Consider the following 18,871-nt stretch of genomic DNA (forward strand, 5'->3'; position numbering starts at 1 on the left):
CATAGCCTGTTTCCTGTCATTCGACCGGGTCAGGAATGGAATGAATGGAGCCCCCATCTAGCAGTGAGGATTGGAATTGTGCTGGCTGCCGAAGTCTGTCACACTCCTCTGGGGCAATGATTAATGACTGACAGAGCGTTGGTGGAATGAAAGATGACATGGAAAACTGGAGAACCCGGAGAAAAACCTGTTCCACCTCTGCTTTGTCCAGCATAAATCTCACATGGAGTGGCCAGGATTTGAACCATGGAACCCAGTGGTGAGAGGCGGTGCACTGCTGCCTGAGCCACACACTATATTCAACCGTAGGGCCTATACACAGTATTGATTAGGTGGGATCATCCAATTTTATAATTGTAAACTGTAAGCCATCAATTATTTAATTGACGCAACAAAAAATACTCCAACCGATGTGTTTCTTCACTTGTCATTGGAGGCGTTTAGAGCTACTGCCAGCATATAATTTGACCACCCCTAACATGGAGTATAGACATCATTTGTAACCGCCCAATCCAGAACATACGCTACGACTGCTATCTGTCCCTTAATTGGGACCGATACCTTTAACCCAGTTCATCCCGAGCCCTGGGCTGCCACTTCCGACATCTACACTGTACCAAAGACTTTCTTCTCCAGTACAGATGCCGTTGAATTCTTTACTCATTACCCTTAACTATGGCCCCTCATATTTATGACCCTTGGAGAGAGAATGTCCCAGTATTATTAAGCCCCAAGGAATTGGGCTGCCTGTTGGTCCACGGGTTCCTTTCCGGAATGTCTGAACCAGCCCGCATTTCTGTGGATCCCCTATCCACCACCTGGGAATGCTTCCTCTAGAGGTTAACAGGCTCCTCCGAGTTGCGCTCTGTGTTGGAATGCTGGCCTACAACTAAGAAGCACGAGCAGGTTCTACATGGTGTGGAGATGAAGATGTTACGTTGGTCACTGGGTCTTAGAAGACCGGACCATGTCTGAAATGAGGATGTCTGAAGGTGATTGGGAGTGGAACCTATCCCAGAGAAGATGCGAGAAACACGACTTAGATGGTATGGTCATGTTGTCCGAGGCCCTGCAGACTCAATGATATATACAGCCCTCCAATTTGATCCTAGAGGTTCTCGATCCTGAGGTCGTCCCAAGAAGTGATGGTTCGAATGCATCAAGGAAGACATGCATCTTGTAGACATCACTGAAGCTGATGCCCTTGTCCACAGGAAGTGGAGGATGGCATGTTTAAAAGCGGACTCTGCACCAATGCGGGACTAAATGCTAGGAAAGAAGAAGAAGAAGTAGTAGTAGTAAGCCATCAATAAGGAAAATGAAACTAATATCACATGAAACTCATTATGATCATGTTTCCATATGAGAACATTATTTCATGCAATAACCGGCGATGATATACCAACTACCAATCTTTGGGCATTGCATATGTTCATAGCTACTGGGACAGTGCACAGATAACAGAATAGGAGAATCAATCTTGAGATCCACGACTTGAATCTTGAAGGAGATCATTGTTCATTCCTACTTATCATGCTTTTCAGAGATGCCAAAGTGCTGGAATTTATTTTTCCTGCAGGAGTTCTTTTATGCGATTGTAAATCTGATATGAGCTGGCATGTTTGAGCACCTTCAAATACCTCCAGGCTGAGATGGGATTGAACCCACCAACTTGGGTTCAGAAGACCAAAATGCTACCATCTGAGCCACTGAGCCTGGCAGAAGTTAAAACTGTTTCGGTAGTGTTGGATAGATGATGATAATACTGTGTGTTTAATATCACTTCACCTGAAAAGAAGGAAAATGATGTAGGGAAGAACATAACCGTACACTGAGAGATAATCTCATGTAATAAGAAAAGGTTAGTAATAAAACTAACACAGCTGACAAATTACATCATTTATTCTGAAAACATATAATGTTACATAGAAAAAACAGTTCATAATTTAACGCATATATGGTCTGAACTCGTGTGTTTTTTTTTTTTTTTAAACCAGGTACAAAACACACTTCTAGGTGGATATATTGGGATACTGGAGTAACATTGGTTATTTTGGACTGAAGAAAGGAATGACATTTTGACTGACTTTGGAACCCTGTTGGTCCTTTGAAAAGGTTTGTATAAATTTATGAACTTTGAAACAGCCCAGATGTTAATACCAATACTTGATATTTTAAATATTAACACCATCTGAAATTAATAAGAATTTTCATTTTTGAGTCCATGAAATTATGAATTCCTATTAATGTTTCACACTCCTTGTATTCATTCTGGTGATATTTTTGGTTGTATGGTCCATGATATTAATTTGAACAATAATTGAATGTATAGAGATCACTGTTTATGGATGGCACATTCAACACGTTGCATGTCATTTTATAATTTATCTAAAAATATTTTATTATACATGTCCTGTGTTGTAAGAATTCATCCCTTGGTTATGATGAAACTCTCTGAAAAATATTGTGTGGATAAAATTGTTCTCTGGCCATCGTGGAAACTGCTAAATACTGTAAATTCAATCAGAGAGTACATTGTGATACACTTAGGAGTGGAACACGCACAGACACAGAAAAAGTCTCCAGTTCTTTCTTGGGTTGTAGTAACAGTTTCCTTGCCATGTTAAACAGCTATTGAATAATCCGACTGATTGTGGTGTGTGTTGGGTCGAGACCACAGAGATGACCTCAGTCCAAGTTTCAGTTTCTTCAATGTGTCAATGTCGCATTCAGCTTCACTAAGTTCTGGACGATCAGGTGTTTCCCCAGACTCGGATTGGGTTGGCTGTCGGCCACCAAACGTGGCCTCAGCTACAGACAGTGGGGGCAGGAGTGTCCTGAGTGACGCTCTGCTGGGGACAAGCCATCTGCAACTACTTTGAAGGTCAACACTCAAGTGGACATCACTGTAGTAAGAACAACAAAGCTTTGCTTCAGAACACATGCAGTTACCTCGTTATGCATCATGTGCATAGTTTGAAATTTTCAAAAGAGAATCAGATGCTGGCTCATTCTAATTTGAATTAAATATTAATGGTTAATTCTTCTTCTGGGAGGGACCACATCACCTGTTGGTATCTTTAGTAAGGAATACATTATAGGTGAAGTGTCTGACATTATAAATACCGGTACTAATACAGTACAGTAATTAAGGCAATGCAGTTCTCTACAGAAGAAGGATTAACTAATGATAACAGTGGCTGTATAAGCCTATTAATAAAAAGGTGTAACTTCTTTTTTGTAAAGTATTGTTTCACATAGTGTAGTGGGAAGCAACAGTGAGATAATAGTAATTCACTTTATACTCCCTACAGTCGAGATTAAATTAATTGAAATTTATTATCTTGTCAGGCTGACAAATATTGTATAGTATTGGAAGCAATATTATTATAAAACGTTAATTAGAAAATGTATTTATTTAAAAGACTCCCTCAAGTACTGAGGCTGCCCTGAAGGACTATACTAAAAAAATTATTGATACAGTACATAAAAACAGAATATATAAATTAAACCAAAAGCCTTATTAAAAAAAAATTAATGTCTCTGTGATAACGGAATTATTTATGGAACACCTACCTTAAACCATGCAAGTGGTTCCTGAGGATGGTTATGGAACCCTTCAGGGTGCTGATTTCAACTATCTTTATTGATTAGTGGATCAATTAGAATGGCCCAAATTTTTAGAATTCATTAATTTGTCCATTTTTATGGCCTCTTTTGGCCCGTAGGATTCAATAGGAGTCTGCCTTGTCAATACTATACACTCATAAAAAACTCTGTTTGTTAGATACATGTAATAAAAAGCTCTTTGTTTATTAGATAAATGTAATAAAGTGTTTAGTTTAAGAGTGTATAGTATTGAAAAGGCAGACTCTTATTGAAATCCTGATTTTTGGTGTAATGAGATTAATACAACAGCCTAGTCAAGGTATATAAATACATCCAGAATCCTCATTCCATGCATCTGTTTAGAATCATTTTCAGTAGAAGTTTATAAGATCAAAATGTGCTTATGAATTCTGGCATATTTTTCAGACTCACAGTTTTATCTACTGTTAAGGGAGAAAGATGTCAACCCAAAAGAATGTGTCTTGTTAGAAAGAGCAACCATGAAAAAATGAATAAACTATTTATTGTAGGGATTTGGAGGTGGTACGGTATTTCAAGTGTTAAAGAATTACTGAAAGTAGGAATGTGACCTTAAGAGTTTAGTTTCTAAAAAAAAAAAAAATTCATATTGCTTTCCACTGAAGAAGTTAGAAATATATATATATAATTTCATCAATATAAAAACACAAAATTGAATGAGTTATGAATGTTTATTTTAAAAAGGTAAGTTCTTTGTGATGTCACATCTGAAGGAATTGGATATCCAGCATCTGAATTATGTTGAGATTCCGTTTGTTCTGAGTCAAATTTGGTTTTGTCTTTATTTTGTGTACATGTGTTCTGTGTGAAAGTTTATAGTTCACTAAATATTTTAATTTCATAGCTTGTAAGTTTACAGAGTATCATAGATATTGCATTTTAATTTACTGTTCTTGTACTTGGTTACATTATCCTTCTTTTCTCCTCACCATCTTTTGTAATATTACCAACAGTAAGCAATCACATAGGTACTGTATGTTTTACCTTTTACTGATTAAAAATAAGCTATACTAATTCAAAACTGCTTTGATATTACCATAATTAAAGATGTCATCATCAGTTCTTTGATTCAGTTGCTATTTATCGTTGAAATACTTCATACTACATACCAGGGCAAGGAATTAGAGTATTGAAGTTCTAGATGAAAAGTTCCCATTATTTTAACAGTTCCTGTAATTGTTCTATTAGCATTTGTGTTTTTTTTCTCTTATATTTCACGTTAACCTTACTTTTTTGTGCTGAGTTTCAAAGTTTCTCCTATGACTGTTTCTTCTTATCTTGCAGTAAAATTCTTACAAAACAAATGTGAACCTGTTTGTTTGCTTACTTGCCAGTTACTCGCTCACTTGTTTTCATAGATATACTAGCTGAAATAACCAGCAGTGAAGCTCTTAAAAAGATTTTGAGGCTTAGCCTACCCAAAAAATTGAATTATTTTGTAATGTCTCATTTCCACCATACATTAAGTTCACTGTTGTGACATTCCACCCAACATAGAGAGTTCATTGCTTGAGGCTTGTGACATTAACCACAGATGTCTCTATGGAAGGTTGTGGAGAGGGGATTGTCGATTCGCCCAGCATGGGAAAAAAATGTTTACAGCCATTCAACCAAAGTTGCAATGAGCCTCGGCACTTTGTACCTTGTGGTGTTCAGTGATTGTACTTTATTGAAGATTCATTGAAAGTGTATATGCACATGTGTTACATATTATTTTGTGTAAAATGGCTCTTACTGAGAGAACATTGAGGTCATTATTTGCCGAATTACAAGAGAAACAGTTTTCACCTTGCACGTATGCAACAAAATGTGCTTACAAAGATAAGAGACCAACATCACACTTGCATATTTAAGTAATAAATGGAAGACAAAATTGATTTTTTTCTTTTTTTAAATTTATAGTATTGATCAGAGTTTCAAGGAATGGGTAGTTGTTATTTTTGCAAGAACTAAGTATTAACTCGTTGACCTGCTGTATAAAAAATATAAGATACGCAGATTTCTTCATACCGAGCTCAATAGCTGCAGTCGCTTAAGTGCGGCCAGTGTCCAGTATTCGGGAGATAGTGGGTTCGAACCGCACTGTCGGCAGCCCTGAAGATGATTTTCCGCGGTTTCCCATTTTCACACCTTAATTAAGGCCACGGCCGCTTCCTTCCCACTCCTAGCCCCTTCCTGTCCCATCGTCGCCATAAGACCTATCTGTGTCAGTGCGACGTAAAGCAACTTTCAAAAAAAAAAAAAAAAAAAAAATAATCTTCATCCTACCTAATGTTTACACCTTTGCTTCACCACTGGATATAACCAAAATAATACCCTAGATATTTATTTTCAGTTAGTCTTCTTTTTGATGAGAATGATGATAATAATTATTTATTTATTTCAATTTTTTAGCCAACATAGGACTAAAGTTCTGTGATTCATCTAATATTATTCTTACTCTTACTCTTCCTTAATTTTTCTATTATTTTTCTACTAATTCTATTTTCTGGTGACCGTATTAGATGCCCTAAGAACGATATTTGTTTCTTTTTCATTGTGCTAGTCACAGGTTCTATTTCTTTATAAACTGTTTCATTGGAAGCTAGTCTCCAGACTCTGTTTACTTGATAATTTTTATTTAAACAGGTTCTCATTGTTCTCCTTTCTAACTTGAGTACCCTATCAATTACAACTGTGTTTGTTGTTTTGAATAATGTTTTACATGCATATGTAATTTGTGGCTGGGTGACTGTTTTGTAGTGTTTCAGTTTGGTTGCTATTGAGAGACACTTCTTATTATATGTATTATTGGTAACATACTGTACTGTAACCCAGTTTGTCCATTCTATTTTGCCATGCTGGTTTCTCATTCAGGTTATATGTGATTATTTCACCTAAATATTTATATTTTTCTACAATTGTTAATTCTTGGTCTCCCAGTTTAATTTTGTTTGCAAGTGGAAGTTGAGTTAGCATAATTTCTGTTTTTTCAAATGAAATTTTCAAACCAATATTCTAGCTATTTCCTGTAAAGATTTTATTTGTTGTTTTGTTTCCTGAATATCATTGGCCAGAAGAGCTAGATCATCAGCAAATCCTAGACAGTTCAAATGTATGTTATCCTTGTGGGTTCCAGTTTTTATATTTTTCGAGTTGTTCTTGTACCATTCCATCATAACGTACTCAAGTGCACAGTTAAAAAGGAGAGGTGACAATCCGTCACTCTGTCTTAAACCAGTTGTTACCAAGAATGGTTCAGAAAGTTCTCCTCTGAACTTAATTTTAGCATTTGTATTAGTTAGAGTAAGTTCATTCAATTTGATTGGCTTTGGGTGAAGTCCGAAATGTCTTGAATTTTTTAATAATGATGGTCTGTGGATGGAGTCACAAACTTTCTTAAAATCTATAAATGTTATTGAAAGGGGCTTGTTTCATTTTCTGCAATATGCCATGACTAGCTTCAAAGTTATTATTTGTTCAGAGCAGCTTCTCCAAGGTCTGAAGCCTCCCTGGTATTCACGTTACTCTTGATCAAGTTGTTCTTTAATCCGATTATATAATATCTTAGAGAAAATCTTATATGTGCAGTCAAGGATGGAAATACCTCTATAGTTGTCTGGATTACTTCTTTCACCTTTCTTATGGATTGGATTAATTATAGCTGTTGTCCATTGTTCTGGGAATTTTTCTGATACCCAAATCTTCTGTGATATCATATAGAGGGATGTCTGAGTCACACTGCTGGCATATTTCTACATCTCTGCAAAAACCTGGTCTTCTCCACACACTGTGAAGTTCTTCATTTCCTTAAGCACTGTTTCAACTTCTTTTGCTGTAGGTGGGTTTGTATTTTCTGGTTTAGTTTTTATTGGGGTATGTGTATGAATTAATAAGAGCTTTTCAGGTTCATTACTGTTCAAGAGCTTGTTAAACGTTCCTGCCATGATTTCTGCGTTTTCCTTATTGTTGTGCGCTATTTTTCCATCTTTATTTTTCAACAGTAATGTGGTGGGGGGTTGCATTTTTGCACTTGCATATTAAATTAATAATTGGAAGACTTTTTTCTTTCAAGCACCTTCAAATACCACTGGGTTGATGATATGAAAGTGACTCAGGTATGAGCAGTACCAGTAATGTCATTCATTCCCTTTGCAGTCAGTCCCTCTGATGAATGGCATGAAAGTGTTGCTCATAGATCATATCAGTATTTTCCGGGCTTGTAGGCCATGGTCCAGAAGCAAGTGGTTGTCCCTTGTCAAGGGTTCCAACTGACTTTGATAGTAGAGAAGCTCTCATGGGTCAAGATAATCATCTATTACAAAATGTTAGTGCTTGATGCTTATGACACCTGATGGTAGATCTGTTGAGGATTCAAGCAGCCTTTGGACTAATGGACTAATAATGTTGATCGGAAGCTCACATTATTTGTGAGCAATCTTTGCCTAGATCCGTCTCATGGCTTTAAGCCAACCACCCTCTTTTTTCCGGGCTTGGGACCGGCAACAGCAACTACTGAGCTACTCAATCCACCCAGGAGATACTGCAGGCAGAAATAATAATTTTGTTACATCACTTTAACTACTGTTACAGTTTTTCAGAGAAGCCAAGGTGCCAGAATTTTGTCCTGCAGAAGTCCTTTTACTGCTGGCCTTGTGGTGTAGGGGCAGCGTGCCTGCCTCTTACCCGGAAGCCCCAGGTTCAATTCCCGGCCAGGTCAGGGATATTTACCTGGACCTGAGGGCTGGTTCGAGGTCCACTCAGCCTACATGATTAGAATTGAGGAGCTATCTGACGGTGATATAATGGCTCCCGTCTAGACAGCCAAGAATGACGGCCGAGAGGATTCGTCGTGCTGACAACACGACACCTCGTAATCAGCAGGCCTTCAGGCTGAGCAGTGGTCGCTTGGTAGGCTAAGGCCTTTCAAGGTCTGTAGTGTCACGGGGTTTGGTTTTGGTTTAGTTTTAGAAGTCCTTTTACATACTGGTTAATTGACCGACATGACGCTATCGTATTTGAGCACTTTCAAGTACCACAAGACTGAGCTAGGATCGAACTTGCCAACTTAGAATCAGAAAGCCTGTGTTCTACTGTCTGAGCACTCAGCCCTTATGTTGACAAATATTTATGGAAAGAATGGCAAGGAAAAATTTAGACACCTCAAATGATAGGTTATGTACACTTGTAAATTCAAAAATGGATAGGTGCTAAATGTTAAAGTTCCAACCAAGAAACTTTTGTAATAGATGATTATCTTGAAGCATGAGAGCTTCACTGCTATCAAAGTCAGTTGGAACCCTTGACAAGGGTCAATCACTTGCTCCTTGACCACGGCCTGCAAGCCCGGAAAATACTGATATGATCTATGAGCAACACTTTCATGTCATTCATCAGAGGGACTGACTGCAAAGGGAATGACATTACTGGTACTGCTCATACCCGAGTCACTTTCATATCATCAGCCCAGTGGTATTTGAAGGTGCTCAAGTAAGTCGGCCTCATGTTGGTAGATTTACTGGCTTGTAAAAGAACTCCTACAGAATAAACTTCTGGCACCTCAGTGTATCAAAAAACTACCAAAAATAGTTGGTGGGACATATTATAAACTTAATTTAAACCATTCCAGGAGACAGATCTAGGAAAAGATTGCTCACAAATAATTTGAGCTTCCTATCAACATCATTAGTCCAAAGGCTGGTTGGATCCTCAATAGATCTACCATCAGTTGTCATAAGCATCAAGCACCAGCCAAAATCGGTGAAGGCCATTAACCTATCAACTTCATTACAACATAGTATTATTTGATGAGTTTGGTTCCAGTGGGTAGGTTCTGCAGTATAGGTATTATTAAAATGAAGTTTCCCCATAACACTAATATGATATATAAGTATAGGAAAGGAATTAACAAGTGTTACAGCATAAATTTTAAATCTATATATGACTTGGTAAATATATCAGTAACAGCACAAAAGAAGTTCATCGATACTAAAGCCATAGAAAAACAAGTTTGCATTAGGGAAAGATAATATCTGTGGAATAATAAACTTGCCATTAGTGTATATTCAACATTGCTGTTGTTATTGTAACTACTAAAGTGAGTTTCTCTCATCAGTTGTCCAGCAGACACAACCAGCTTATCTGCCTCCCATTTACTCATCACTTCCTGTTACACAGGCCGCAACAGCACGGGAATGCCTGCACTTCACAGTTCAGGTCCATGCTTAGAACGTGTAGTAAGTGCTGGTCTGTCGCTCCAACTGTTCTTGAGTTGTGAAGTGTTTCTTTGGGGTATAATTCTCATAATGCCTCCCCATGTGTACATGGTAGAGGAAAGGGTATTTATGTACAATAATTATGTGAAAACAGAGTCTTGCAGGGTAGTCAGTAGGCGATTTATAACACAATTTCCAGGTGTACGCCCTCCACGTAGAGACCATGCGGAAACTCGTAAACGAATTGAGAGGAATTGGTTCTTTACTTGATAAGAAGCGAAGTGTTAAAAAATGTGTACTTAACAACGGGAAAAAGTAAATTAAATTGCACAAAGATTAGAACATATGCCTTACAAAATCCTCAAGATGACTTGGACAGGAATCCAGGGTTTCGAAAAGCTCAGCATAGTGGGCTACAAAAATGTTAAAATTGAAACCATACACGGTAACTGCAGTACACGAACTGCATCCACGTGATCATGATAAGCGGGTACGTTTTTGTAATTGGATGTTGTGAAATGTTCATGATGAAATAATTGATCCACGCTTAACATTCTTTCTCTGACGAAGTATGGTTCCATTTACACGCGTATCTTTCAATGCAGAGTAACAGATATTGGAGTACATGATGATGATGCTTGTTGTTTAAAGGGGCCTAACATCGAAGGTCATCGGCCCTATTGGAGTACAGAAAACCCCTATTTGCATATACAAAATTCCTCTACTTGACAAACAGATCGGAGTATGGTGCACAGTGAATGGATACAGAATTATAGGACCTATCTTTTTTGAGGGCACAATTAATGCACAAAGATACAGGGGATAATATGCTCACACCATTTTTTTGACTAACTGACTGACACTGACTGTCGAAATGGATGTTTTTAGTAAGACTCTGCCACTGTGCATAGAGCTAATGACACATTAAACTTAATTAAGGAAATTTTTGAAGACTGTGTTATTAGTACGGACTTATGGCCGTCACAGTCCCCAGATTTAACTGTTTGCAACTTTTATTTATGGGGGAGCTTAAAAAATAAAGTATATGCAAGAAACCGTCACACGTCGGACGAAATGAAAGAACATATATGGAGAGAAATAGCCTCAATTATGGAAGACGAACTTATGCACGTGAATCGGAGTTTCATAAGACAATGCCAGAAATGTGTGGATGCAGGAGGAGAACATTTCCAACATCTCTTGTCATAAGGTACGAGCTTATTTTCTTAATTCTTATTTTCTTAATTTTAATTGTTATCTCATGTCATGCACGGATAAAGTTAGTGAAGTGCTGTCCTTTTTGCTATGCTGCGGAGCAGGGAGTGATGAGTCAGTGGATGGCAGATAAGCTGGGCGCGCCTGCTGGCCAACCGATGAGAGAAACTCACTGTATTAACTTCAAGGAAGAAAAGAAAACTTTATAGTGGTGGTGGTGATTATTGTTTTAAGAGGAAGTATAACTAGGCAACCATCCTCTATGTAACACTAATCAGAGAGAAAAAATGGAAGGGATCCGGTACTTCAAAAAATGAAGATATCGGCCAAAGAAAGACGGGCCACAAAGGGCGTGAAAGTTTGCAGTAGGGAATGTTGTCTTTTGATCATCTTATGATATTTTTAAGGACACTTTCTCTCAAGGCATTATAAACTTTGTCAATATATTAATTTTTTCATCTAAACAGTGTTATTATGTGGCTGAAGATGTTACAAAAATACGAAACATGTACCACTATTAACTAATAAGTTGCCTTAAGCAACTAATGTACCAACAAAGTGGATAATAAAAAATATTTAGTTGTGAATCTGAAGTTGATTTTATGCTCTAATACCGTCGAGGTCAGAAAAGAACAAGATTGACCGAGAGAGGTCGGATAGGATAGATGAAAATGAGGAGCCTGGCACAAGTAAGTGGAAGAAATGCCAGGACTCAGCTCAAGGCTCTGTGGTCGCCAACCTAGCTCCCAAGTTGAGAGCTGATGGGGCCCCTTTTAGTTGCCTCTTATGTTAGGCAGGGGATGGGATACTGTGGGTGTTATTCTACTGCCCCCACCCACATGGGTAGAAACCTTCATAAAGTGAGTGTTACAGCAGTGAACAATGTTGCTGAACATTACAACAGCTTTGGCAATGACTTGGCCCAAAGCTGGATGGCATGTTGCTGGCCATGTATGGAGTATTTGTACACTATGTGATCAAAAGTATCCGGACACTTGGCTGAACATGACGTACAAGTTTGTGGCGCCCTCCATCGGTAATGCTGCAATTCAATGTGGTGTTGGCCCATCCTTATCCTTGATGACAGCTTCCACTCTCGCAGGCATACGTTCAGTCAGGTGCAGGAAGGTTGCTTGGGGAATGGCAGCTCATTCTTCACGGAGCGCTGCACTGAGGAGAGGTAGCGATATTGGTCGGTCAGGCCTGGCACGAAGTCGGCGTTCCAAAACATCCCAAAGGTGTTCTGTGGGATTCAGGTCAAGACTCTGTGCAGGCCAGTCCATTACAGGGATGTTATTGTCGTGTAACCACTCCGCCACAGGCCGTGTATTATGAACAGGTGCTCGATTGTGTTGAAAGATGCAGTCGCCATCCCCAAAGTGCTCTTCAACAGTGGGAAGCAAGAAGGTGCTTAAAAACATCAATGTAGGCCTGTGCTGTGATAGTGCCACGCAAAACAACAAGGGGTGCAAGCCCCCTCCATGAAAAGCATGACCGCACCATAACACCATCGCCTCCGAATTTTACTGTTGGCACTACACACGCTGGCAGATGACGTTCACCGGGCATTCACCATACCCACACCCTGCAATCAGATCGCCACATTGTGTACCGTGATTCGTCATTCCACACAACGTTTTTCCACTGTTCAATCGTCCAATGTTTACGCTCCTTACACCAAGCGAGGCGTCATTTGGCATTGGCCTGCATGATGTATGGCCTATGGGCAGCCGCTCGACCATGAAATCCAAGTTTTCTCACCTCCCGCTGAACTGTCATAGTACTTGGACTGGATCCTGATGCAGTTTGGAATTCCTGTGTGATGGTCTGGATAGATGCCTGCCTATTACACTTGACGACCCTCTTCAATTGTCGGCGGTCTCTGTCAGTCAGCAGACGAGGTTGGCCTGTACGCTTTCGTGCTGTACGTGTCCCTTCACGTTTCCACTTCACTATCACATCAGAAACAGTGGACCTAGGAATGTTTAGGAGTGTGGAAATCTCGCGTACAGACTTCTGGCACAAATGACACCCAATCACCTGACCACGTTCGAAGTCCGTGAGTTACGCGGAGCACCCCATTCTGCTCTCTCATGATGTTGAATGACTACTGAGGTCGCTGCTATGGAGTACCTGGCAGTAGGTGGCAGCACAATGCACCTAAGATGTAAAAAGGTATGTTTCTGGGGGTGTCCGGATACTTTCGATCACATAGTGTATATGTTAGTTGGAGATCTAGATTTGCTCCACTATGGCAAGAAATTTTGCAGACAGTTATTTGTTTCAACAATTTTCCATCGGCCTTATACCTAATGAACAAAGAAAAAACTAGATTTAGATATAAATCCCAGTTATCATAATGAATCCAAAACCTTTAACAAATTTCCTATCAAATATCAGACAGACACACATTGAAATTATTTTGACATAAATATGATGGTTCCTATTTAAAATGGGGTGTGGTATGCTGTACAGATTTTGACATTTTTCTACTTCTTTATCACCGATGTTCCAACATCATCATTCTTCTTCTTCTTCTTCTCCTTCTTCTTTGTATTCTTTTGTTTTGGTTGACTATGGACCATGTTAATGGTTTAGATTAAGTTTATAATACATCCCACCAATTACTTTTGATGGTTAATTCAATTTTTTCTGCTTTTGGGCTGTGGTCCTCGTCCAGTACTCCTTTATTTTTTCACTCTTGCAATCCACAGTGCTTGGGTTGAGACCTAATATTTCCTTGGGAACTCTTGGTGTTTTTTATTCTTGATATGCAAGCTTTCCTGTTGCTGACTTCAGGCTTGATGCCAGCACACCATAGTTTGCCTAGTCTCAAAAAACCTTACTGCCTGGTTGGTCAGTCTTCCCAGGTGCATTCTGTAGATGTTTCTGAAGAATATGGTTCTACTCTTCCAGATGATGCCTAGATCCTCGGAGGTACAATTCTTGGTTTCCTTTCCATCTTCTGTTCTTTGGGGTCCCAGTATCTTCCTCAGAATCTTTCTCTCCACCAGTTTCAACTCATTGACCAATCCTATTTTGTCAGCTTTAAACATTCAGCTACATACAGGGCTTCTGGACAAATCACTGTCTGGTAATGTCTGAGTTTTGCATTGATCCAGATCATCTTGTGTTGCAGGTGTTCATTGTTATTTTGTATGCCAAGTTCTATTAATTCTCATTATCAGGGCCTTTTTTCTGACAGGTTGCTGTCTATCCACTCTCCCAGATATTTAAATTTCTCCACTTTCTGAGTCCTTTCTGTATTATCATCCATGTGGATGTCCGACTCGTTGGCTGAACGGACAGCTTACTGGCCTTCGGTTCAGAGGGTCCTGGATTCGATTCCCGGCCAGGTCGGGGATTTTAACCTTAATTGGTTAATTCCAATGGCACGGGGGCTGGGTGTATGTGCTGTCTTCATCATCATTTCATCCTCATCATGATGCACAGGTCGCCTACGGGTGTCAAATAGAAAGACCTGCACCTGGTGAGCCGAACCCGTCCTGGGATATCCCGGCACTAAAAGCCATATGACATTTCGTCCATGTGGGTGTTGTTTTGATGTTGGTCACATACTGTCTTTTCTCGAAGGAGATCCATAGGCCTGCCTTACTTGCTTGTTCCTGGAGCTGGGCGATCTGCTTCACTGTGCTTCCTCTATGGACTCTGACAGAACCATAATGTCATCTGCAAGGGCTAGACAGTTAACTTCAATTCCCCTGTTGTTGTATCCTATTGATATACCGTCTATTCTTTGCATTTTTTTTCCCTGCTGCTCTCTAATCTCTTTGTCAAGAACACAGTTGAATAGAAGGGGGAGAAAGTCCATCTTCCTGTCTGACACCTATTTAATCCCACAGGTTTCCTACAGTAATCTTCTGAACTTGACCTTGGATGTTGTGTCAATCACCTTCTGTTTAATGAGCTCTCTGGTCTTCCTATCTAGACCCATTTCTTCTCAGAGATGGATCAGTTTTTCTCTATCTACCAAATTGTCAGTCTTCTTGAAGTTCTCAGATGAGAGCACAAATTGTTTTTTCTTCTGTTTTTGGTATGCAGTGATCAACTTCAGGTTTAGGATCTGTTCTGCACATGACCTGCCCTTTCTAAAACCTCCTTGATACAAATTTGCAGTTCCAATTGTTTTTCTGCTATATGTAACAGTGTCTTTGGAAAGATCTTGTACTTCTATGGTAGTAGCAATATTCTCCTGTATTGTTGATGCCTGTCTCATCTCCTTTCTTATGAAGAGTCAACGCTGATGATGTCCATCCATCTGGCAGCTTCTGCTCATTCCATATTTTGTTCAAGATTCTTGTCAGTTAAGTTATCGCTCTGTTGCTATATTTCCAAAGTCCTGCAAGAATCCTATCTTCTCCAGATGTTTAGTTATTCTTCAAGGTCTTGATGATGCTCCTGACCTCTTCCACAGTCAGAGGTCCCGAGTCCGTTTCTTGTGATTGTAGTACAATTTCTGGGATGGTGGTTCATATTGTGTTTTATAAAATACTCTGCCAAAATCTGACTGTTGTGTATGGCATTGTGTGCAATTTTTCCTTCTTGGGTTCTGAAGTTGAGGGTTGGTGGATCTTATCTACTCAAGATGTTCTTGAACGTTTGATGGAAGTTCCTGGTGTTATTTAAAAAAAAAATCATGTTTGATCTGAATCAAGCGTTCTTTTCATACTTTCTCTTGAGTTTCGTAATGGTCTTGGCAGTTCTTTCCCTTTTTGCCTGTACTTCTGGTTTTTGAGTGTTTCCCGGGAATACCAGTTCACCCACACCTTCTGGCATTTTTCATCACTCTCAGATGACCACCATACATGTTTTCTCTTTTTCTCTCAGAGTATCAATTTCAGTATCAATCATAGCCTCTTTGAACTGTTCCCATCCCCAGTGCTGTCTTTTGTTCCATTTTGTTGGGAAATGTGTGCATTCTGAGCTTTTATGTGTTGAACTTTGTCATTTGAGCTCTTGGGATCTTGGGATGACCTTGACTTTGACCATGGAGAGGAAATGATCTGAATTCAGGTATACATTCCTTACGACTTTGACATTTTGGATCTCCTTTTCTGCATAGCTGTGTGATCAATCTGGAACTCTCTGCTTATTGATTATGAAACCCATTCTCAGGTCAGAGATGTTTTTCATCACTCTCTTGCCTGGAGTTTCTTTAAATTCCTATACCCTTCTGATATAAAGCTGATTTGTCTGTGACCCTGGTCTCCTTAAATTGACACTGAAGTTTGCAAAGTGAGTTACTCTTGCTCTTTATTCTCTTGCAGCTCCCCAGATTTGAAAGGCTTGCTGCTGTTCTTGAAAACGGTGGATTGGTTACCACCTAGGGTAGTACCTATGCTTGATCTTTCTATCATGCTGAGTTGAATGATTTTGGTTTGGGGCCAATGCCTAGACATCCATAAGAGACACAACTGAGAATTTTAGCCTCAGAGAAGTTAAGTTCACAGCCACTCCTAACATCAAGATGAGACATTGCTCTTGAGCCAACTACTATGGGTTCAGACACTCAAAGTAGGTTTGATAACTGCCCCTAATGTGTTTCAGATACCTTTTACTCCATTAATCCGAAATACTAGGCTGCCTTCCCTGCCACTTACACCATCCGAAGTCCACCTTCTCTGCTATAGATGCTGTTGAGGTCTTCACTTGTAACCCTGAGCTGGGACCCATACCAGATATTGCACACTAGGTCAGTGTTGTCTAGGACTCACGTGGGTAAGGTTGCCACACCCTTAAGTGGAGCTGCCTCAAAGATGGCCTCAACCTGCAATATTCTCATAGTGACATTTTATTTGCGAATTACAATGAACTTGATTTATTATTGATGAGAATATTTTTCATGATCGTCAATTTGTACTATTCATAGATAAAGTTTCTCTCAATCTTAGTCTTCTCTATAGTTAGAACAGGATTTTAATTCATGTAAATATGTGATATTCTAAAACATGGTGAACATCACATTGCTAATTATGTTCAACGTCATTGCAGTGATAAAAATTGTTATGCGATTCTGTGTTATTTTATTTCCCCCCTGCCCCATATTTTCTGATAGTTTATTCCTCATTGTTTCTATGGAAACATTTGTATTTTTTTAGGAAAATATATGTTTGTGCATAGCATGTTACTATAATATTTAAAGTATAATTAACATAAGTCTAAGGTTAACTTACAAGCTATGAAAATATAATTTAAATGAAAGAGTCAAGCACTTGTGTATAATCAGTCGAGCAACATCAGAGATGAGATTAATTTTATCAACATATCTGTGCTTTCCACAGTAGAGAAGTAATGACTGTTCAGTGTTTATATACTGTAGATACACTGATTGTCACAAAAAACTATTGCTTGTATATTTCATGGAGCTTGAAGCCATCCTGCATGAGCTTCTTTCCCAACTTTGTGAGTAAAATAACAAATATAAAAAATAGGCATTGGTATTGCATTGCATGATACTCACCTTGACCTCCCTCTTCTGGGAAGAGATTTTTGTTCTGACATCGGTGATATATCTGAAGATGTACTGGATTGTGCCCCATGGTAAATGAGATCTATAAGAAAGAGGAAAGAAAGATGACCACCATTCTAATCTTCAGTTATCAGAGAGAATATGAGTAGATACATGAGCACTGATTCTTGTTGGTCATATTTTGGTTAGAATGAATTTTATGTTTTAAATGGAATATACCTATTTGATCACAGCATCAATCTTTTTTGTGCTTTTTTTTTTTTCTTCCTGAAGTTTAAATTATGTTGCACAGCTTTAATGTACTCTTCTTCAGTTAGCATTTTTATGTTTCAATAGTATGGCAATACTTAGTCTACAAGAAAAGTGAAAGGCACAACTTTTATGGCTCAAGGAGGTTCTCAAAGACCTCTTTTGGAAGAAAATTACAGGAATGAGGGATGTACTGGAAAAACTTGTCAAGTTAAGCAACATCTCGGTTGAAGAGCAACACAGGAGAAGTCAAAGACTTACAAACATCTGGAAGGAGTGTAACGAAAAGGGAATAAGTTTGAGAGAGAGAGTAGGTTTGATGGACTGAGTAAACATGATCCGTAAATGACCGTAACAAAAGAAAAGTTAATAATACTGTAGCTCCTAAACCACCAAATACTTGAAGGTATTTCAAAATCAAACTTATGAATTATTGTTTTAGAAAATCCATAAAATCATGAGAATCTTGTACAAGAGGTCACAAACTTTCCTGTTATAGCTGCCTTAGTTTTTACTTTTGCAAAACTTGGTCTTTTTCTTTCTTTTGCTTCCAGCGATCTCCTCCGTTCCTTCTCAATAGATGTGAGTTTGACTTTTTTAATAACTAGAATTGATAATCATAATGTTGTGCTTTCCCATCCTTCACTTGTTGCTACTTTCAATTTCATCTATATTTATAGAAGTGTGGTATGATTATTCAAGTAACACTATACAGTAGTTAAGAGTTGATTTATGCCATTATTGATCATCAAAGTTTTTTTCTTGTTCTGAATAATATTCTGTTAGTTAGGGATATTCCTACATTCGCTTCAAATTCTATAAATATTTTAAGTAAAAGATGTTTAAAATAAAAGAGAGAAAGAACTTTTTCAGAAATTATCCATACACAATTTTCATTCATTATCATGGAACTTACTGTGTTTTATTTTATTTGTGTCAAGCTGATTTGAAGATTCTGTCCGACTCGATGTAGCCTGGTCGGCATCAGAGTCTGAGTCATCAGAGTCTACATCTGTTGTTTTTCTGCTTCCTCTCCGTCGAGTTGCTCCCTTCACTCCCTACATTATAAATTATA

At 38.7% G+C, this 18,871-nt stretch overlaps 1 protein-coding gene across 1 annotated transcript in view; it reads right to left on the reverse strand.

Moving 5' to 3' along the window:
* Positions 1-1,910: 1,910 nt before the first annotated feature.
* Positions 1,911-18,871, reverse strand: part of LOC136874332 (cell adhesion molecule Dscam2) — a 1,095,748-nt gene continuing 1,078,787 nt past the window's right edge. Inside the window, exons 30-32 of the mRNA XM_068227756.1 lie at positions 18,713-18,845; positions 17,539-17,629; positions 1,911-2,906 (exon numbers count right to left, since the gene is read on the reverse strand). Of these exons, the coding sequence (XP_068083857.1) occupies positions 2,624-2,906; positions 17,539-17,629; positions 18,713-18,845 (507 nt within the window). The 3' untranslated portion in view covers positions 1,911-2,623. The remainder of the gene's footprint in view (positions 2,907-17,538; positions 17,630-18,712; positions 18,846-18,871) is intronic.

The sequence above is a fragment of the Anabrus simplex genome, chromosome 5 (genome assembly GCF_040414725.1).
Source record: "Anabrus simplex isolate iqAnaSimp1 chromosome 5, ASM4041472v1, whole genome shotgun sequence".
NCBI classification, from domain to species: domain Eukaryota; kingdom Metazoa; phylum Arthropoda; class Insecta; order Orthoptera; family Tettigoniidae; genus Anabrus; species Anabrus simplex.